The 23462-nt window shown below is 34.2% G+C and overlaps 1 protein-coding gene across 1 annotated transcript in view; it reads left to right on the top strand.

Annotated features, from left to right (window-relative positions):
* LOC143222990 (glutaminyl-peptide cyclotransferase-like) overlaps positions 1–17175 on the top strand; it is a 37973-nt gene extending 20798 nt beyond the window's left edge. Inside the window, exons 5-7 of the mRNA XM_076450316.1 lie at positions 146–245; positions 3637–3753; positions 16592–17175. Coding sequence (XP_076306431.1) covers positions 146–245; positions 3637–3753; positions 16592–16761 — 387 coding nt within the window. The 3' untranslated portion in view covers positions 16762–17175. The remainder of the gene's footprint in view (positions 1–145; positions 246–3636; positions 3754–16591) is intronic.
* The last annotated feature ends 6287 nt before the right edge of the window (positions 17176–23462 follow it).

The following is a 23462-nucleotide window of genomic DNA, read 5'->3' as shown; positions in this document are numbered from 1 at the left end:
TATATTTATTAACAGACAAAACTGCAAGTGACTTTCCGAACACCCTGTATAATCATTGTCAATAGTAAATAAAATATCATTTAACAATGGTGAATATTTTGGGGTACAAAAGTGTTAGCATGTACTTTATATGTATATATTTCAGAAAATGTTTGTGCTGTTGGATTTGCTTGGAGCTGAAAATCCAAGATTTATCAGTTACTTCTTGGATACTCATGGTGTCCACACACAATTTATTTACATAGGTAAGTGTCTTAGTATACACAATATAAGTAGGCGATATAAAGTATAGTATGGTTGTAAGTCAATACCTGAGTTTATTGGATAACAGTAGTAAAAGTTGTACTTGAGTATGAACAGAATAATTTCTTTCTTGCTTGTTCATTGGAAGAGTAAATGTGTGTGTTTTTCTTTCAGTAAAGCTACATCAGACTATCTGCTGTGTTCATAGAGGGGAATCAAAGACGTACCGTTGTCCCACTGGGGAACATAAGAGTAAATACTATGCTACTGTAGCCATTATAGCTATCAGAAGTGTAGTATATCAGGTGTACTTGAAGAAAATTCCAGCACTTCTTGGACATTCTTAACGTACTACAGTGAACATTATTACTAAGAGGGCTTTTGTTAATCACTTCAAATGTCACTGGGAGGGAAATACTGTCCTAATTAGTTATACTTGTGAAGTGACTGAAATAAAAATGTTGTTTGTTTTGTTTTTGAATTTCGCGCAAAGCTACACGAGGGTTATCTGCGCTAGCCGTCCCTAATTTTGCAGTGTAAGACTAGAGGGAAGGCAGCTAGTCACCACCACCCACCGCCAACTCTTAGGCTACTCTTTAACCAACGAATAGTGGGATTGACCGTTACATTATAACGCCCTCATGGCTGAAAGGGCGAGCATGTTTGGTGCGACGGGGATTCGAACCCGCGACCCCGTATTACAAATGTTGAAAATGTAAGAATTGCCTAGTGAAACTGTTTGCTCAAAGAAATTGTACCAATAAAAACCTAAAGTAAAAGCGTAGGAAATGGAAACAATGTAGAGTAGGTGACATAGTTTAATTTGCAAATAGTTGCTGGGGAAGATTGATAATTATTCGAATGATAAGGACTGACTTCGAATTTATATACAGATATACAGTGGAACCCCTCTAAAACAGCCACCTTCGGGACTGAGACAAACTGGCCTGATTAGAGAGGTTCCACTGTACATCATTAGGGATCATGTAAACAAAAAAAGGGACTGTGATTGAATAACCGCTTTCAAGGGGTGACCGAATCTGAGGGGTGGCCGCTTAGAGGGGTTCCACTGTATATTTATAGTAGGGTAGTATACCAAATGGTACAGACTGGATGGACCAATAGGTCCTTAAATGATGGGCCCAGCATGGCCTGATCAGGGCGCTCGACTCACAATCAGAAGGTTACGGGTTCGAATTCTCCTCACACCAAACATGCCCTCCCTTTCAGCTGTGGAGGCATTATAATGTGGTAGTCAATCACACCATTTATTGGTATAAGAGTTGGTGGTGGGTGATGATGACTAGTTGCCTTCCCTCTAGTCTTACACTGCTAAATTAGGGACAGTTAGCGCAGATAACCCTCGTGTATCTTTGCGCGAAATTCAAAACAAACCAAATCTAAGAACGATATATTATATTATAGCTAACACAGAAATACAAACTACTAACTAGATAGATAGTCTACTAACAGAAATAACTAAACCTAATCAAACCAATGGGCTGCTTACATATATCACGCTTGTTTGCTGTGGCGCACAAAGTTACAAAGTGAGCTGTCTCTGCTCTGCCTACCACAGGTTTTAAAACCAGAATTTTAGCATTATAAACTTCTAGACTTGTCAGTAAGCTACTAGGGGCATAATTTAAATGTATTTACGTAAATATGCTGAATAAAGTTATAACTTTAACCTAATACATTTTGAGTAACCCATAAGTGTATTTACTTCCACTTTACTCGGTGCTAATTTTTGCCATGTCTCTCCTGTTTTGATTCGTTTAATCCAGAGACAGAGACTCCATAATTAATTTTCAGGCTTACTGCTTTACAAATCGATAATTTATGTAGTCAACTACGTTACTACATATTCCCTATCATATAACCTCAATACAGCTGTTCCAATTTAAATTTCCCATTCCCCCCCCCCAACAACTAGAATTTGTTACCTTTGTTTTTTCTCGAAATTAAACACCACTTTAACTTATACTTTGTAAGTGCATTATCATACATAAACATTTCAAATCATTAAACAACTTCTATGCTTGAACACCTTAGAACATATATTTAATTGTATCAATTAATTTTGCTTGGTTTACATGTTAGATTCATGAATGGTGCCATGTCAAAGTTTGAACTAGAATATCAATGTTTCTTTTGTCACATATTATTCACTACGTCCTTATCTAATAGTTGACAAAAACTGCTTGGATACCATCCATTTGTCTTCTCTATATCACAATAGGTAAACTTTCTGCTGTGAAAACCCAAGTGACAGAATAAACACCAACGTTTTCTCCTTTGCTTTAGTTAAATAGCTTTTTAAATGACTGTTTTAATCTTCTAACACACATTCGCAGTAAGTCGTACAGAGGTAAGTCTACGGATTTACAACGCTAAAATCGGGAGATCTATTTCCCTCGGTGGACTCAGAAGATAGCCCGATGTGGCTTTGCTGAAAGAAAACATACACACACACTAAATTTTAATATAATTATTTTCATAGATGGTTTATTTATTTGTTCATAAATTTTGCGCAAAGCTACACGAGGGCTATCTGCGCTGGTCGTCCCTAATTTAACAGTGTAAGACTAGAGGGAAGGCAGCTAGTCACCACCATCCACCGTTAACTCTTAGGCTACTCTTTTACCAACGAATAGTGAGATTGAACGTCACATTTTATCGCCCCCACGGCTGAAAGGGCGAGCATGTTTGGTGTGAAAGAAATTCGAACCCGCAACCCTCAGATTACCTCATAGATAACTCCGAAATCTGTAAATATTTACAACTATTGCCATAGCTCTACTCTTTCTTATTAGAGTTCATTTTTCAATAAATAAATCATTCGTCTTTGGAATTTAACCACACGTTGAAACTAGCGGCTGTTTTTATGAGAAAAATCGCCAGAAAAACTCACAGCAATCTGATTTGATCATACATCTGACATGAATCCCAAAAAGCCCACATTTAAATAGACGAAAAGGCACAGTGTAATTTTTTTTGTATTTTCGTCAACATAAGCATGGACTTTTAAGGTGACTTAACATAAAGTGAAGGATCTGTGTAAACTATTATTAAAACTGTCTAACATTGACGTTACATTCCCTTGCAGACTCTTGTTTCAAAGAATATTTCAGTGTCAGATTTTGGTGTGTAGTCATTGCTATTTATCTGAATACGGCTAACAATGATAATAATTTTAAGTCAGCACGAGATCTGAAACATAGTTTCTATTGGTTGTCATTAACCTTCAGTAAATCCCCACGGTTAAATTCTTAAAAAATACTCTAAATTGACATGTTTGCAAATGTTACAGTTGTTTAATTAAACGCTATTTATTATCGTGAATTCTGTTTTGCAAAAACTGATCCCAATATTTTTATTTTTGATATTTAGAGGAACGTCTTAATTCGTTACATGAGCTAGAAAGCCCAACTGGAAAAACTAATTATTTCCAAACTTCGTCATCTTCAGGATTTGTGCAGGATGACCACGTGCCCTTTGCTGAGAGAGGTTAGTAATATCCAGTTACTTGTGTGTTTGAACAATGTATGTTGAACATAAATGACTAGTGACAACACATTTCACTCCATAAAATCTGTAATCTCCAAACACGTTACTAATAGTGCTAATGCAAGGAAAATTTAATAATGGCTCCACTCTTAAACTATACTTCTGACCTCTGGTGGATTTATATCCCAATGAGATATCTAATCAACGTCGCCGAAAATATTATATAGAATTATTCAGTTTAAATGCTTTTATTTAAACTCTAATTCAGGGGTGTGCAACATTTTTCGTCGGTGGGCCATATAACAAACTTCATCAATCAAGCGGGGCCACTTAAAAAACAAGCTTATTCGTGTACATGCACAATAAATTAAAAAAAATTCTCAAAATGCAAGCAATAATATTTTATATTTTTGCATGAGTGATCATTTTTAGTGCGACACTTGAAATTTAGAGTCCTTGCAGAGCTTGTCAATATCAGCTTTGACAGAAGTGGTTGCCACTCTTAACTGACTGGTCAAATGTTCATCAGTCAGCTGACTTCTACATTTGGTTTTGATGAGCTTCATTTTGGAGAAAAATTGCTCACAGCAGTAGGTGCTACCAAAAAGGGAGGCAATTCTTTGTGCATGACGGGACAAATTGGGAAACTTTTCACGTACACAGAGTTTGTAAAGTCTAGCAAACTGTTTTCAGAGAATTTCCTTTTAGTGTCCATGTCAGCCTGCAGTTCAATGAGTTCCATTTGGCAATCATCAGGACTGTCTTCCACTGCGAAATCAAAAGGTTGAGCGAACAATTTCAATCTAATTTCAGTTTGTCTGAAATCTGGAAATCTGCTTGCAAACTCATCACGCAGCTTTTGTACACTGGTTCCATATTTGGTGCAATCCAGATTAGGAAATTCCAGTTTCCTGGTTGCAAGACATGTAAAACGGGTCAATATGGCTCTTCTCAACTGAACCTGGAAAAGTTCCAATTTCTTCTCAAAAGCACAAATATGCTCAAACAACTTATTCACAAGTTGACTTTTCCCTTGTAGTTTTAAGTTTAAATCAGACAGATGCTGTGTAATGTCTGTGAGGAATGCTAAGTCATTCAGCCAGTTCTCATTGCTCAAGAAGTCCACATTCTGACGTTTGCTCTCCATGAAGAACTTAATCTCCTCTCGCAGATTCCAGAATCTCTTCAAAGTAGCAGCTCTACTAAGCCAACGTACAGCAGAGAAGTACAAAACATCTGAATACTCACTGTCCAGCTCATCTAAAAAAGTTTTAAATTGTCGATGATTTAATCCTCGTGTTCGAATATAATTTACGCATTGGACGACATTTTTCATGACTTCTGCAAAATCCAGAACTTTGGTGCACAAGCTCTCTTGGTGAATAATGCAATGGCTTACAACTACGTCTTGTGCTCCAATTGCAGTTAGAAATTTCTTGGTGAATCCATTTGTCCTACCTGTCATGGAAGGAGCACCATCTGTTGTAACACCCCACAATTTATAAGGATTCAGTTCAAACTTTTCTACAACCTTAAGCACTTGTTCACAAATATCCTGTCCTGTGGTTGTGGAGGAAAGGCTTGCCATATCTAAAAGCTCTTCGAAAACATCAAAGCCTGCAGTAACAGCTCTGATGAAAATGACAAGTTGGGATGTGTCATTGATATCAGTGCTTTCATCCAAAGCCAGACTAAAAGCTTCACACGAATTCAATCTCTCTTTCAAAGTTTCTTTGATGTCCTCTGAAAGATCTTTTGTCCTGCGTGAGACAGTAAAGCGGGAAAGGCTAGTTTGCTCCACCAAATATTTTTTCTCTGGACATGAATATTCTGTGAATATTGTTAAACAATTTTTAATAAATTCTCCATCACTGAAAGGCTTTCCCTTTTCTGCCATACATTCACAAAGCTTAAAACTCAGTTTTGTCACCAGTTCTGAATTTTTCTTGAAAGTGGTAAAACACCTTGTTGCTTTTCAATGGATGTTTTAAATGTTCAATTTTGTCCTTTCGTGCCTGACCAACAATTTCATCAAACTGGGAGGAGTGCTTAGTTGCGTAATGTCGCTTAATATTGTACTCTTTCATGACTGCAATTGTAGTTTGACAGACGAGGCAGACAACACCTTGATTATGTGGGACAACAAGATATTTTGTGCACCATTCACTGTTGAATAACCTTCCCTCATCATCAATTTTTCGTTTCTTAACTGCTGACATTTTACTAGCCCTGAAATCAAAACAAAATTATTCTCACGAAAATAGCAAAGTAGAAAAAAACATAGAATTTATTTACACATGGAACCTCTTATGGACAGAAACACATGTTTCTAAATTGGCATCCGATCATAGCCTTCCGGTACTTAAATTAATTGAGAATAGCAAAATACAGTGTGACCACGCCTATTCGCGGTTCGCCATTCGCGGCCCCGCATATTCACGGGTTATGCGCGAACTGCGTTTTTGTAGGTCACAGAGACTGAAAGGGCTTTTCGAGGAGATTTCTGTTGTATTTACTCAATCAAGCCGTTTTATCAATTGTCGTCTTCACCAAACAAGATTGGACTGCTATTGGCTAACTGCCTCAGCTTCCCCAACAACGCAAAGGGCAAAGCACAGCCCGGTAACGCACGGTACAATTTAGTGAAATACATAACAGTATGCAATATTGCTACATTATTACTGCATCAATGAGTATAAGTATCATTAGTGTTTGGGAAGCATTTCATATAGTATATAATCGCATACATATACGTTTTAAAACTGCATCAATATTCGCGGTTTTTCGCTATTCGCGGGAGGGTAAAGAACGTAACCCCCGCGAATAACGAGGTCACACTGTACATAGAATCAGATGCATCTGAAAGCAAAAATTTTAATAAATTCAGTAAAGTCACAACAATATGCTAAATAATAATCAATTTACCTTCAATCTCTTGTAGTAACTGTAAAAGGTAATAAAATTTTCACCAATAATGAATGACGGACAGCAGAGGTTAGGGAAAATTGTCGCCCGCGGGCGAAGGCGAGGTTCAGGACATGACGTTGAGTCGTAGACAATAGTGCTAGTGTACGTCACCTATTCATGCCCTAAGGAGGCCGACCAATCGAATTCGGCCTGCTCCTCTCTAGCAAAGATAATTTTAGAAGTTTGTCGAGTCGAAGCCTGGGAATCCCGTAGGATCGATGCTTTTAAAAATATTCCATTTGCGTTGGATTACAGATCAGGCCACATGGTTAGACAAACTAGGGCCACACTTTGTTTTTTTGCTCTAATTCATGTGAATGAAGAGAATTCTATATCTAATTTTAGACAAACATTTGTTTTTTTGGAAAGATTTGGCTACTTATGTAGAAATTTTAGTGTGGTTTGTTAAACTATTCCTTCCTTGTTTCTGCATTTTTTGGTATTGCCATCCCTACATTATACTTATTTTTTCAAATAATTTATTACTTGTTTAATACATAATTACAATAAACGAGATATCCATTAACTTTTTCCATTGCCAAATTTTCATCACATTGGTTGAAAGCGTGAAGTGAGCCAACTTGAGACGGTAAACTATGTACCTTATCATCCAAATTATGTTTTATCGTTACCTTGAACGTTTTGAAGATGACTTAATATTTTAGCATTACATTGAACATTCTTAAAACGACCTTATGGTTTAGCTTTACCTTTAACGTTATGAAGATGATGTTACGTTTTAGTATTAACTTAAACATCATGAGATGACCTTATGCTTTAGCATTACCATGGACATACTTAAAAGATCTGAATACATTATACGAATACATAGTTCCAAACTCATACATTAATATGAATATTATGTCAGTCTTTCTTCAGCTTATAATTACTTTCAATTATCTTAAGAAATCTTAGTCTCTTTGTTATTAAACACAAGGCTATACAATGGAATATTTTTGATGTTGAAGTCACAGGTATCGAAATCCGGTTTTTAGTGTTAGAAGCCATATGAAAAGAGGCACTGTTTTCTGAAAGGACTTCATTTAATAAATCATTTATATATTATATATAAATCTCAAATCTGAGTTTCAGAGTGGGCAGAGATATGAATAAAATAATAACAGGATATAGCGATATTAGCTTGGGGTTTGTGGTAGGATATAATGATATTCGTAATTTAAGAGATTCATTATTCATTAGACGTATAAAATAATTATATTACATAATAATAAATCTAGCTGAATTTAAAAAAAATCAAATCACTGAACAGTACAAACATGACTTAGATAAAATTTATAAAACAAATGTATTGAACCTAACATCTGCATACTTAGGTTACACATTAGAAGGTTCTGATTTTTATATTAACGTTTCCAAGAATGGTTTATTTATTTGTGTGTATTTTAAATATTTATGTAAAGATATGAATAATATTGGCTCTAGTTTACTATAATTTTCAACTGATGGACAAGGCTACTCTTATCATAAATTGGAATTTAACCGTTACTCCTCGAGTGTAAGATATACTGTAAATTACATCTTTTTCCATACATTTTTCAGAACTCCCAGAATGCATGCAGTATCAATGATCTTTTGATAATGATCACAGGACTTAAATGCTGAGTCTAGTCAATGAGATTTAAGCAAATATCCAGGCTTTCCTATCACATGTGTATGCAAACCCAAACCCCTCGCAGCATTCTAAATGATATTGTTAACCCTGGGACTAATAAACAAAAGTAGGTAGAAATGCAAGATTTGGCATTATACAGGTTTAAGTTACTTTCTTTGACAGCACAGTTTGAAGTGATAATTCCAAACAACTTGCCAATCTGTAGCTACAATGGCACTGCATCTACCATTCAATCTCACCCATTAATGGCATCTGTCATCATGATAGAGCCAAGGCTCGCTTGGTTTCCTTTCTCTTAACTAAGAACAGATGATTGTGAAACTGCCACTTGTTATCAATATGGAGGAAAAAGTAACTGAATCTAACAATTTAGCAACTATTACTTCAGCAACACTGCATCCATGTACAACACGTTTGCTATTATAACACCTGTAATTACTGATCAAAGACTGTATGTATTCTTGATAAAGACAGGAGCAAGATTTCAGTCAGCAAATGGAATAGTTTACCAACTGTTTGTCATGTACAAAATAGTACTGGGAGAAGGTGAACTTAGCTTATTGCCACACAAATAATTGTGATGCTTTGACTCAGGCAAGTGGGAGCATCAGGGTTATGTATGCTCTATGATGGATTAACCCAGCTATTATAAAGTGGTTGCTCTTTATCATTAGTTATTAGAAAGAAACAAAAGAGGAAGCTAATATAATTTATTTATTCTACATGGATGAATGTGATTACTCAGGTCAATGCATGTTTTGTTCCATGCACATATGGATACCTCGATGTGTTTAAAGTATTTAACGATTCAATACATTAGATGTTTCACCCTGTTACTGACAAATGGAGGCAGATCAGAAACTTCTTTCAGAATTCAAGATGAGCTGTATGAATTTTTCATCATGCATTTAATTAAACATATGTAACATTATATTGACCACTTTGAAAAAGGAGAAAGATTCACATTGGATGGTTTGTAATTGAATAGGTGTTTAATGTATGTAAATGACATACAAAATAGTGTTTCAGAGTATGCGAAATAAAAATTTGATATTTAACTTGAGCAAATGTTTACAAAATAAAAGCTCCTTGGTCAAATTGTAGACACAAAAGTAGAGTCCACTAATCCTGTAAAAACTGCAGCAGATAAGGATTGAGTTTAGCCTAAGACAAAGAAATATGTTGACAGTTTTTCTGACTTTATACTGTGTTACCTTTTTAGTGATCAGCATCTCTGAGAAAGTCACACTGTTTTTTGCACTGATGGGCATTTTAGTTGCATTTAATTGACACACAAACTAGCAATAGTGGATTTGAGGTAATGCTGTTGTAAATTAAAGAAGATATCTAGGGAGTAAATGTAAACATGAAATATTTAGCGATCATTTGGTAATGTTGTAACTACACTACAAAGAAATTTCTGTTTGTAGCTATAGTTTTTGTCAGGTACAACCACCATTTTTATGAAAAGAGGTTTGCTATTTGAGTGAACCATGTATTGCTGAAATGGTTCATGAACTTCAAGCACCTAAACTGTCTAATCATATATTGGATTACAATATTTCAAAGTAATATTTTATTGCAAGACCATCCTCTAAAACAATAGCAGTGCTATAAAGATGGCTTATGGCTTTATAACTAAACCATGGGATCTCATTTTTTTTCATTTTATTTTTTGAAAATACTGATCTGGCACATCATGCTGCTGTAAAAGCTATTGTCTCAAAAGTGATCACAAAGTACACTAGTGAAAATAATTAAATGTTTTGAGAGAAGCAGCTAAATGATCCCTATATAACTTGGATATTACTTGTCTTTAAAAATTGAACAATAAACATCATACTTTAGTAAATGAAGTACTGACAGCCCCCACTGCTGAAAGACCAAGCACATTCAGTGATGAGAATTGAACTCGTAACCCCGAGATTGCAAGTCGATCACTCCAACAATTCTGGTAAGAAGGGTATTGCCTAGGAGAGTAAAGTCCAAGATGTAAAAGAATTGTGGCAAAACACTTGCCAACATAAAAGAAGTTTGTTAATTAATGATAAAACAATGTTTTGGACAACAGCTCTTTTTCAGGTTTCCACTGAGAAGAAAATTAGTTGTTGAAAAGTTGTGGCATAAAAAATGAAAAAAATAATTGTTGTGATATTATTCTTTCATACGACAAATTATTGTAGATTATTTGTTAAAACTAATTCCAAATATAGTCTATGTAACTATAAAGAATTATTATATTTCTATACACTATACATACAAATTGTAGGCCTATGTTAAAATACCATATGTCAACAGAAAATTTCTTACTAATGGTATCTAATCAAAAAACACCTTAGGTTTGTAAAAAAAAGGTGCAACTCAAAGGGATAAAATCAACATTGGCGGCTAAACTGGTAGCTACATTTTTTGACTGCATAATAATTTTACAACAAATATTCATTTATTAGTTACCTGTGCCATATATTTTATTATATTTACATTGATGGCCCAATCTGAACAAAAAATGTGGCCTGGCTAACTAATGAATGATTATTTGCTGTAAAATTCTTATCAATGTTATAAGTGTAGTTAACAGCTTGACTGCCAATTTTGATTTCATTCCTTTAAGTCGCTCAATCCTCTTTTGGCCACACCTTTTTTCATCCCTAAGATATTTATTTATTAGATATTGTGACTTTTCTCAATACACACCAACAAGTTACTGCTGAAAAGGAGAGCATGTTTAATAGGATAGGGATTTGAACCCACATGCCTCAGATTGCGAGTCAAGTGTCCTAACCATTTGCTCATGCCGGGCTTCATACTTTCAGTGCGAATGCGAAGAAGAAAACATAGGAAGAAATTAAATCACTATTGAAGATCAGTTCGGGATGGCCAGGTAGTTAAGGCACTCGACTCATAATCTGAGGGTCTTGGGTTCGAATCCCACTCACATCAAACATGCGCACTCTTTCAGCCGTGTGGGCATTGTAATGTATGGTCAATCCCACTATTCGTTGATAAAAGAGTAGCCCAAGTGTTTGTGGTGGGTGGTGATGACTAGCTGCCTTCCCTCTAGTCTTACACTGCAAAATTAGGGATGGCTAGCGTAGATAGCCTCAAGTAGCTTTGTGCAAATTTCAAAAACAAAAAACTATTGAAGATTTTGTATATCGTGTAGTTCTTAATGGATAACCTTGAAATATGGTACGTGAACTAAAAGTCCAGTGGAACACTTCCATTAAAAATTTGTGGTATATCAGGTTACCACAGTCTGAGCTACAGAAAGTGGAAAATTACTAAACTATCACTCTTGTTAATAACACACAGTGTATCCTGCAGGTTGTTTTGGTTGCATGACACACTACCATATGCTTTGATGCCCAGCTATCTAAAATACTTACAGAATTCCACAGCAAATTTTCTGAGTTGGTGAACAGAGTGATAACATTCAAAACTAAAATTGTTGTGAATTACTCACTCAGATATTTATAAATAATATATCTTTATCTCTCGATATTACATGGAGCACCTTCTATTCTCAACATTTACAGAACTTTTTGGTACTGCAACATCTTCATCATGATTAGGAGCTTTCTCTAGCAAAGAAAGAAGTAGTTATAACATTGAAAATATAGCTTATTTAACTGCTCCTTCCTATAATGGAAAATATTTTGAACAACCCTAATACAGAAATTAGACAGAACATTAAACTGTTCATTCACCATGTTTTTTACTGTATTTCGCTCCGTAGGCTTATGGTACACAGATAGGGCTGCCTCCCACACCTTAATGTTAAGGGCAGTCCTTACACTGGATGAGTATTCAATGGGTAGAAGTAAATCTACTGGTAGCTCTGTCCTTAGTGATCTTCTGGAAGTGGCCTTGATAGGAACTATGACTTTTTCACAGATTGAATTTTTGCTGATGAATTATTCTGTGAAATTACCTAATTAGCTGTTCTTTCACCAGCATATTTCTAGAGATGACCACTATAGATTGCCTTTGTGCTGGAACTCTGTGTAGGAGAAAGTATCACACGTGTCTTTACGGATCATGCATTTTTGTGACAATAAAAAAGGCAGCTTTTGTTGAAAATTTTATGAATTTTGATAATGGCATACCTCATAAATTAAATGAAATAATCATATTTTAGAAAAAGAAGTTGTTCACAGGCAACAAATATAAATCGATCATAAGGCACTTTTCTGATTTCTCTCTACATTTATAGTATTGTCTTTACTGCAGACATGCCATGAAAGACAGTAGTAGCTGAAATTACCCAAAATAAAAGTTCTGTAGGTTGTGAGTTCATTTTTTCCTATCTGATATTCAAGGACAGACTGTCCATAATAGGAGTAGGTGTAATCACCAGAATTGTTAGATTTAACTGATTAACCGAAGGCCAGCTTGCCAGACTATTAATATAAATTGAATAAAAAATTATTAGTTATGGTCCAATAGCCATATCACTGGATCACCTCCACCCACTTGCCCATCCCTTTAAAAAAAAAAGATGTAATTCCAAAGTTTTGGTATTACAAACAATAAAACTGGTAGCTTGCAGTGGTAAGTTACCACTGTGAATCAAAATATTATGGTAATTTTAAATTTGTGGTTGAGAAATTTAAGATAGGAATTTAAAGAAAGAGACAGAATGCTTAAATAAATGTTGAGAACAACAATTGTTTTATTGAAGATGAGATTAATAATAGTTATTGCAATTGTACAGAGGGATTACAATAACAAAACTGAAGAAATATAGAAAGTGTAATGACAAACTGAAGGAGTACAAAAAAAAAAAAAAAGAGATAAGTTGGGTTGAAAAGAACATCATTGGCAGAATAAAAACATCTAGAATATCACTACTGAATCTAGTTTCATAATTTAGCTGGCTAATTCAAAATCATCCAATCAAGAAATCAATGGACTATGATGGAAAGGTCACAGGAAACATAGCAGGCTCAAATCAAAATTATTTCCTGAACGAATGGATAGAATAGTGAACAATACTATTTAAAATGATCAGAGTCACAACCACCAAATACTGCTTCATCCAACAGGTTCAAAGTGTAACACCAGAAGGAAGTATCCAGAGCAAAGTTTTAGAACAAGGTCTTGTAGAGATAAGTGCCCTTAGCTTAACTTCTACAATATCTAGAAAGATTTGTTCAGTTATCTTACCCAGATACTTTACATGAAATAACAGATTCATTGGGACATGACCAATTTATAAATGGTCAATTTATAAAAAACCAAGGATATTTGAATTGGGTTGAAGTAAGATAAGTGAACTTTATTAAAGAAACCTTTACAGTTGGTGATGGAACTTAGTCCCTTAAAGTTTCAGTTAAAGAGCTAAATACATCACGTAGAAGTAACAGATCAAGAGATTAAGTATTATGGAAACAACAACTTCTGACAATAGTTTAGTAGAGTGGAAAAAATTATTAAAATAACTGGTTACATGGAATGGAGCAAAAAACAGCAAAACATTACATGTATATGTATGTGTATATATATATATATATATATATATGTGTGTGTGTGTGTGTGTGTGTGCAGACAATATATATTTTAAAGTTAACTTGAAAAAACGTACAGCTCAGAATTGTAGACAAAAGTCTGCATGAAGTTAATATTCCTCCAGAAGGATAACAGAAAGAAATAAGTGTTATAACTGTGGAAAGCATGACCATTACTGTTAAGACTTTAAGGAATCAACAACTGTTATTCAACCAAGGAGACAAAACCAAGCTATATTAAAAACCAACAAATATTTAATCAGAATCTAAAAAACGGGAATTAGCTGGATTTATGTGTCCCAAATGAGAAAAGTTCATTATTTGATGAAAATAATCCAGAAGCTCACGAGTTTGGTGATGGAAAACCTTTCATTGTGTTGATTGACACTACAATCATAATTGTATATGATTTGGTAATGAAAAGAAGGAAGTTGCTCATAGAGATGAAGAAAGAAGTTACTCTTATTGAAGGAAGATTCTCTATACCTCATGATGTTTGGGTAACTGATATCAAAGAAGAGTGGATATTGGAACTGACTTCATGTGGAGATATGAATGCAAAATTAGGCTAGCTTCAAATAGCTTTTCAATCTATGATCACGAAATCCCTGTATACTGCATGACAATTAATATCTCAGAGAATGAACTTTCACTGACAATGAAGACAGTGGCCATCTTACCACCAAGAAGTGAAATTCTCATATCAGAAATTAAGACTAAATCTTTATCTAATGAATGGGGTTTAGTGGAACTATACATTTTTGTATGTTCTGTAGTTTGGTGGTTGGAAGCATTCTCATTTATATGAATAATAAAAATACCATACATGGTTTTACCTATGGAAGACTTAACTCGGCTTGAGATAAAATTAGAAGTCAATATTATGTTAATGTTGATGAGACTGGATTTCAATGAGTTCAGCTAAGCAAAAGTCCAATAAATATTTCCTTACAGAAGATAGGTTTGCTTCTTTCTGAACCTTGTCCTGTCACAAAGATGTATTCATAATAGAAAATGTATACAAGAACAATCTTTATTAATGCACAGTTATAGACAATACAATGAAAAGAAAAAAGGTAATGTATCTGTAATAAGCACATGGAAATGGTAATAGAAAGAGAATGTAAAAATAAACTTTAATAAGTTCTCTTTCACCAGTCGAGTGTGAACCAACCTACCCCAAGTTCTTTTGTTGTCATTTGTTGTTAAGCACAAAGCAACATAATTACCTATCTGTTCTCTGCCCAACTTGGTTTCTAGTGTACAGGTCTGCTGACTTATTGCTAAACCACCACTGGTGGATGGAGGATGTTTAAGCACAAAGCTACAAAAAAGTGTTATCTTTGCTGTGCTCACTACAAGTATCAAAACCCAGTTTTTAGAGTTATAAGCCTTCAGACTGACCATGTAATACCAACCCCATCCCAATCTTCAAGAAAAATTAAGATAATCTTAAAAAAAAAAAGAGTTCCATTGGTGTTTAAATATAAAACAAGTTAACTAAACATCAAGAAAACCCATTCTGAATATAAATATAAAATAACTAAATCTGCTCAAAGTCTCAAAATATCTCTGTATCTGAAATGCTAAAATCTCTACACAAATATGAAATAGGAATAACAATGCTGCTTGAAAGAAGAGATTATAACAATAATGCAAACAAATCCAGGCTACTCGTGGCAATCAAATCCATGCAAAATTTATTCACTGTAACTTGAACACAGGAGTGGGGAAGAATTGGGTCATTATGTGATTTACTCCAAGAAAAAAAAATATTATTTTGGAACATCATGAGTAAAGTCATTGATGTCTTTACTACAAAACAATATACCTAATGACCAATAGCAAATCTCATTTGTGTGCAGCTAAAGTAAGGAAACTTTATATTGTGTAATTGAGTAACTCTCTGCTTTCAAATTGAACTGAAAGGAAACAAAAGGTTCATATTAATTAGCAGGTGGAAATCTATGGTACCACCCTGTACCACATGCATTTGTTTGGGTAGGTAAGATAATATATCAGACCAAGATCTTAGAAATTTTAGTTCAGGGACAGATGTCACATCTGGTGAAAGTGCCAGTTCTGCTGGCACTTTTTATATTGGATATTTTAATGTTTTTTTGTGTTAAATTGAATCAAACCATACATGTTATTTTTGTGGATAAAATTAATTTATTCCGATGTTAAAGGCTGACTTCCTAATTAACATGTGCAGTTAACATTAGTCTGATGTTTAACGTATTAAAAACACAAGAACAAAACACCAGTTAAATAATATAACAAAATCACTTTTTTTTTTTGTAAATATGTACAGTATCTTAGTATCTTTAACATTTCAAGCATTTGATTTGCTCAGTATTTATCTTAATTCTTGAAGTAGTTTTGTTTGATTTTTAATGTTTTCTTTCCATGTCCATTATACAAACATTTGTAATAAAAAATATTTGAATTCCTTGACATACCTGACAAATAACAAAAATATATGAATATCTCTTTCTTCCCCATTTTGAAAGTGTTATTATGTTAATTGACTGAATATAAACTATGTATAAGTTTAAAAATATAAAGTTATAAAAAAAACACACTTGGGAAATATTTTCTTACGTACTATTTACAAATAACTTAAAATAATTCAAAACAATAAAGTGACTACTCTTACAAGCCCTAACTTTCTTCTGTTACTTATGAATTTATAAAGCAAAATTATAGTTGTTTCTTTTTTTTTCCACAGGTGTACCAGTCCTACATCTTGTCACTCATCCATTTCCAGAGGTTTGGCACAAGCAAACTGATAATGGAAATTATCTTGACTATACTGTTATAAATAACATAAACAAAATTGTTTCTTTATTTGTGGCTCAATACCTACACCTTGACATATCAAAGCGTGCTTTCTTTTAAATAATATGAGTATCGATATAAATCAGATTTTTAGTAATAGTAGCTCATTACAATTTAATATTTTCCAATCTCCACTGTACGGTGAAATTCTTTTTTATAATCACTATAAGAGAGTTACAAAATCTTGAGAGTTTTCTATGTTTATGAAAAAAATGCTGATAAATCTTTAACTAAAATACTGTAGCATTATTAATTGAACAATATGTAACTGAAAGAAGAATGTGTTGGGAAAAAGTATCATAAATGATGGGAAATTCTAATCCATCCAGTGTTGAGTTACCTAAACAAGATGTTGAAACATACCAGTGTAAAATCTTTGTTAATGAATTAAAACACAAAAATGTGTTGTTGATATGAAACGTTGAAACATGACAGTGTTTCATATACCGAAATAAAAGTGTTACTAAAAACAAACCTTAACACACTGATACTTTGTTATTAAGACCAAACACTGAATATAAAACATGTTGCTGGTATCTAACATCAAAACAACATTACATTGTATACTGTGACAAAATGACAAGACAAAATAAAAGTAACTAAACAAAAGCCACACCAAAACATGCCAGTATTTTATTAAGGCCAAACACCAAAACATTAGTAATTTGTTACTGGGACCAAATACTTATGTCAAAGTATGACATATAAAACACTACAACATATCTGTATTATTACTTAGTGCCCTTAAAAAAACTCTTGAAAGTAGTAATGTTGTTTCATTTATATGAGTAGCTAAAACATAGTAATAATGTGTATCTAACACAAAATACTAACACATAAAAATGTTGTGCAACTAATATTAAAGATTAAAATGTAAAATATGTAAGATACCTAATAAAAAAACAATGACATGTAAAGTGTATTTAACACCTAGTTTACTGCTGTTGTGACACATACATACTAGTAATGTATGAATGATGCAAAACACTGAAACATTGTTGCCAATAAGCAATAGCTTACTAACATTATACTCTTTACTACCTACTTGATCACACCTTAATGTATTCTTTGCAAACTTTTGAACACTATTGTTTTCACCCAGTTTCACAGAAGCAGATTATCTTATTTTAGGTTTCATGTATTTACAAACAAAAAGAGAAAGAAAATGTGTGTGTGTGTGATTGGGTATTTTTATGTTTAAAGGTATAGTTTTAATGTTCAACTACTGGTTTATTTTCATGGTTGTCAGAATCAGTGGTTCAACTTTTTTAGACAGTGCCCCCTTTCCTCTTGTACTTGATGTCCCCCCAGTAAGTCACTCTCACTAAATATTAAATGTTGTAGTGTCAACAAGTTCCAATGTATGCATGTGAGTGTACACTGATGTAAAGTTATTTTTATTTTAACTACTCACATTCAATAGTATGCATTCATTTCATAGTTTGGGAAACACTGGGTGGACTCCTAGTAATGCAAAGAATTCAAACAGGCAATACAGAAGCCTTTACAGCTATCTTGGGATAACTTTAAAATTGTAGAGTATCTGAGCCATTGGTTGTAGAATTGTGTCTCTCTCCTGCCTTCATCCATAGCAGCTATTCACACAGAATTAGATGCCATTCAATAGTCTTTTACATTAGACACATATTAAAAATAAATACTTTCTTTCTTCACTCACTTGTGTTAGTTTATTGTCCTTTGTTCTCCGCATTGAATAAATTAAGCCTGTATTTTAGTGGATAAGTTTCCCCACTCCATCGGACAGTAGTAAATCTGTAAACCACATACTAAAAGTGGCATCCATATAACCCTCTATGATCATTTTAACTTTAAACTCCATATAAATACTTGTTAGAATGCTGATACAATGATCAGTCTGATTGAAATGTTTGTTTTGAAATTAAGCACAAAAAATACACCTATATTCTTTCCTGATCTCACGTCAGTTACAAACTGACTCTCCACTGCTGAAGTTATATAATGTTTTCATAAAAATATTGATGTTCAATGTGAATTCACTGAGGTTGAATGTTTTGTAGTGTTTGAACTCTCTAAACATTCCTGGTCAAATATCTACAGTTTCCTGATTAATGAGTGTTAATCACACATATAGCTTCCAACATTTATAGTATACTAACCGTAACAAACCAACAATATATACATAAACTGCCTCGTGGCATATCAATTTATAAACATTGGGAGAGGTTCTAGAAAGTTCAGTTGATAACGATACTGGAAATCACTAGTATTTTACATACATGCATAAAATGTTGATTCTTGCACTCAAGAATCTTCTACAAATTTAGAGAATAGGTAGAACATTCACAATAAACATATACCACTATAAGTTATATGCATTTCTAAATATATATTTAACTGAAACAAGCATCAATATTAAAATAAATACATAATAGTAAATCTGCTACATTATTCTCAGCACTATCTTTCTCCGCTTCTGGACCAAAGGGCATTAAAAATAGTATTCATCAGTTTCCTCTTCTGTCTTGTCTGAACCTATTCACTATATGTTTGTTGGTAATTTTGTTTATAACTGATTGACTTGCAATACATACTTTTGTACATCTCTCATTTATTGTAACTCACACACCAATAGAATGGGCTTCAGAGTACAAGGTAAGGTCCTATTCAGTAAGAGCCAATCAGCTTTCATGCATCTGGCACATACCAAAGTAACGACTAGTTTCTACATGGGTACATTCATTCCTTCATTGTTTAATGGCAACTGTTCTTAGCTTTTGACATACAAACTCATCCACAACAACTAACACAGGTTAACCACTCCACAAATTCTTATGGACATAGTGACATATGGTCCCTAGGGGAGGACCATACATAACATCTAGAAGAAACAAGACTTCTCACTCAAACATGATAATGCTTGGCAAATAACTTGTTAATCATTGTTCAATTGTGTTTCTTTGGAAGTAACCACAAAGCTACACAATGGGCTATCTGTGCTCTGCCCACAAATGGTAGAGAAGCCAGGTTTAAAGCATTGTAAGTCCACAGGCATAGTTCTGTACTACTGGGTAGCATTTAGTTGTGAGGTACATCATTATAATGTGTGGTGAGTGCTTGTCCCAGTTCATTTAATCTGTATTAGCAAACAAGCTTGACAGTGTATTACATATTCTAATAAACAATAAGACTCATGGGATAAAGCAAAGTACATACATTCACCACAGTTTACACTATACAACTTAAAAGAAGAGTTAACATATGAAATTAGTTTTTTTTACCATTGTGGATCTCTTCAGGTGCTAAAGGATGCTTTATCCAATGTTCCACTAATGCATCAGCCAAAAAATATGTTGATATATTGATCATTGGATAAGCTTTGGTCCACTTTTTTAAGTAGTTGATTGCCACAAGTATATATAGGTAAACTTTGATCTCTGGGAGTGAACTAGAAATATTAAAGGCTGTTGTCTGTAGGGGAAAATAAAAATTTTCTAAATGAAGTTTATCCTGTGTATGGCGTATTTTTTGCAGGTTGCACACACCATTCAATCTTGAGAACAATGTTGAATATCTTCACTTGACTGTGGCCTGTAGAGCCATCATATAATGCTAGCACAAGTGGAGGTAATACATCAGGCCCTCCATGTCTGCATGTTATGCGAAGTCCAGAAAATTTTCTGACTCAAAACTCTGGGGAGCTGCTGTCTGCAATACAGGCTGAAGACCAGAATTTGGTCGTTGGTAATACCTTCATTCACTCATAGCTGTTCCTATAAATTCCATAGGTTATGTTATCCATAGTACATTCCTCAGTATGAACTAGTTAAACTAGAAATGCCCAATGCTTTATCTGAGTTCTTCCATCTCCCTAAACATTTCATTGTGGCATTCACTAGTGAAATCTTCTGCGACCATTTCAGTGACACATTGTCCACTCAAATAGTGAACTTTTTACCATACAAATGGTGCTGATAGTGTTTTATGAAGACTACAACTGCAAGCAGTTCTTTCTTTATTGTTAATATATTCCAGAGTTGTGAACATGCAGCTAACATACTTAATTAGATGTTTTAACCTGTCATAAAACTGCAATAAGACTACTACTATTGTTTTATCAGTAGCATCAGTACCTAACAAGATTTCACAGTATTATCAGGGAAATGGCAGCATTTGAGCTTCTGCTTAAACATACGTCAAAAACTAGAATGCTTGCTCACATTCTTCACTCCAGCTGAAATGCATCTCAACTTTAGTGAGAGCTGATAAGTGTAGCAACAATGGAGAGGTTGACAACAAATTATCAGCAATACAAGACAAACTGAAAAACTTTGGACTTTCACAATGTCACAGACTGAGAGTAATCACACACACACTGCTGTTATTTTAACAAGGTAATGAAGATTTTATTTATACACACAACATGATCAATAAATTATATTTCCTGGTTACAGTTTCAAGCCAACAACTTTTTAAGTAATGAAATACCATTTTTAGGTTCTCAGCCACAGACCTGAATGTGGAACCAAACACTAAGACATCATCAAAACAAATCAGACACTTGTCTAAATGCAGTCCCTTCAGTGTAAACTCCATTAACCTCTCCAAAGTGGGAGGTACATTACAATGTCAGAAAGATATAATGTAAAACTCATGTTTGATGTAGTCTTATGCATATTCTCATAATCTAACTTGACTTTCCAGCAACTGTGTGCCAGATTTAGTGTTGATCCAAGGAGGTCTTTCCAAAGTATCCAGGCACTCATTTTTCTACAGTGAAAACAAGCATTAACAAAAGTTTACATGTTCACCCATCTAAAATCAATATGGAACCTAGCCATACCTTCCTTCTTTCTGGCAATCGCTAATGGAAATTGCAATGCACTCACTGAAGGCTAATGATCCAGTCCTTTAACATCTGCTGTAGCACTGGCTACACTTCTAGCACTCTAGGAAAACCTGCACAGCAATTGTTTAATTAGATGTGCATCAACTGTATCTATGTGATGTTGGGTTATTGTTGTTTGACACAATCAGCCATCTGGTTCCACAAATGCATTGACATGTTAAGCTAGTAAGTTGACCAAGTTTATGCTGCTGCACTTATCTAGGTTTGTTTGCATTTTCATCAACTAATAACATTAGATGTTGTGGTAACCATATACATAATTTCAGAAGCAGCACAATGGACACAACCCTAACATTACCACTATCCTCTATTACTTCCACTTCATTTACTGTGCTAATAACAATTCCAATGGTGAGTTAGATAACGAAACTCTCATAACATCCACATACTAGAACATCATTTCGTTTTGACAAGAAGACAGCTCAAGTTAACATGGATTGCTTATTGGCAGGAAATAGTTATTTCATGTGGACTCTATAGGTATGTCACATGGAACTGACAAATTAGACATTACCTGTCATAAACCATGGAACATCACTCATGTGTATGGGGTTTCTGTGACTTCTCTCCCTTATACTTTTATGCAGTCCACTATTCATGGACCTAGTCTGACCAGCATCAGATAACTTTCTCACAGAATAGCAGATCTCTGGTTGCACAGACGAAACTGAGTGACAAGTGCCACAGCATGTTCTCCCAAGGATAATTATGTTAAACTCAGGTCAGAAATAACTGCCTATGTTCTATGAGTGACACCTCCTAGGCATAGTTACAGATACACCTCTTTATCTAATCTAGTTTATCTAACTTACCATAACAAAATTTTAGCAGACTGGCCCAAATGGTGGTTTTGTTCTGAGTGCCTGATACATGATGAGTTCTGGCAGTGTTTTGGCTACACTTGTACTGATCAAAAACTCTGTATTACCCTTGTACTCTGACTGTTATGTACCAACAGCCATACAACCATATCAGAGTTGTTGAGTTGACCACCAAATCTTTCTATGCAAGCCATCTGTTGCATTTGATAAGTTAATGGCCAGGGTCACCATGGGCTCAGTTGGTTTTCTAGAACTGTAGTAGCAGTGTTCATCATGCTATTGGCTCTCCCTTCCCTTCCAAACTGAAAGTCAAAATCAGCAACCTTGTGTACTTTGCTATTTAGCAAGGTATGGGCATTTCAATTAAAGGTAACCCATGCTCCACAGTAAAAACAACACTTTATTCTTCTTTTCTTGTACTACATCCATGTGGAAGCATCATCAGTAAAGACTACAGCAACTAAACCATGAGAGTAACAGGATAGCCTTGTTCATTCACTAGGTACCAGTGTGATTACATTACAGCACTGGGATGTGTGGGTGATTATTTAACCCTCTGATCTTAGATGTTTAATAATATTAAAGTCCAGCTCCAATCCTAACATTCTCTTTCTCGTATGCTCTTTTTAATTTTCCAATATTGTTTTTAATCAGTTCTCTTGTACTAAAATATGCTGCTAAATCTTCCATTCTAGCATTATGGTTGGATTGTACTCATTTGTAAAGGTTTTCCTTTATAAGCCATATGCACTTAAGTTTTACATTATGTTCTTTTTTCTTTATACAGTCTGAAAATAATTATTTTGTAGTAATTTGTCCCAAAGATTTTCCACTATAGACAAGACTTTCCCAGTTAACAGCCTGTTCTAGTTTACACTACATAGTTTGTTCTTAACTCATAGTCTTAAAGTTTGCTGTTCTAAGGACTGGAATCAAAATATTATTAAACTTAGCATTGACATGCAATAAAACCTCAAATCTAATTATACAGTAATCATTCCTAAATTTTCTCTCCCCCATTAACCTTCTAAACATTTTAATCAGTGATTAAT

The sequence above is a fragment of the Tachypleus tridentatus genome, chromosome 8 (assembly GCF_004210375.1).
Source record: "Tachypleus tridentatus isolate NWPU-2018 chromosome 8, ASM421037v1, whole genome shotgun sequence".
In the NCBI taxonomy this organism is placed as follows: Eukaryota; Metazoa; Arthropoda; class Merostomata; order Xiphosura; family Limulidae; genus Tachypleus; species Tachypleus tridentatus.
Note: the sequence above shows the minus strand (reverse complement) of the source record. Positions and strands in the feature narration are given on the sequence as shown.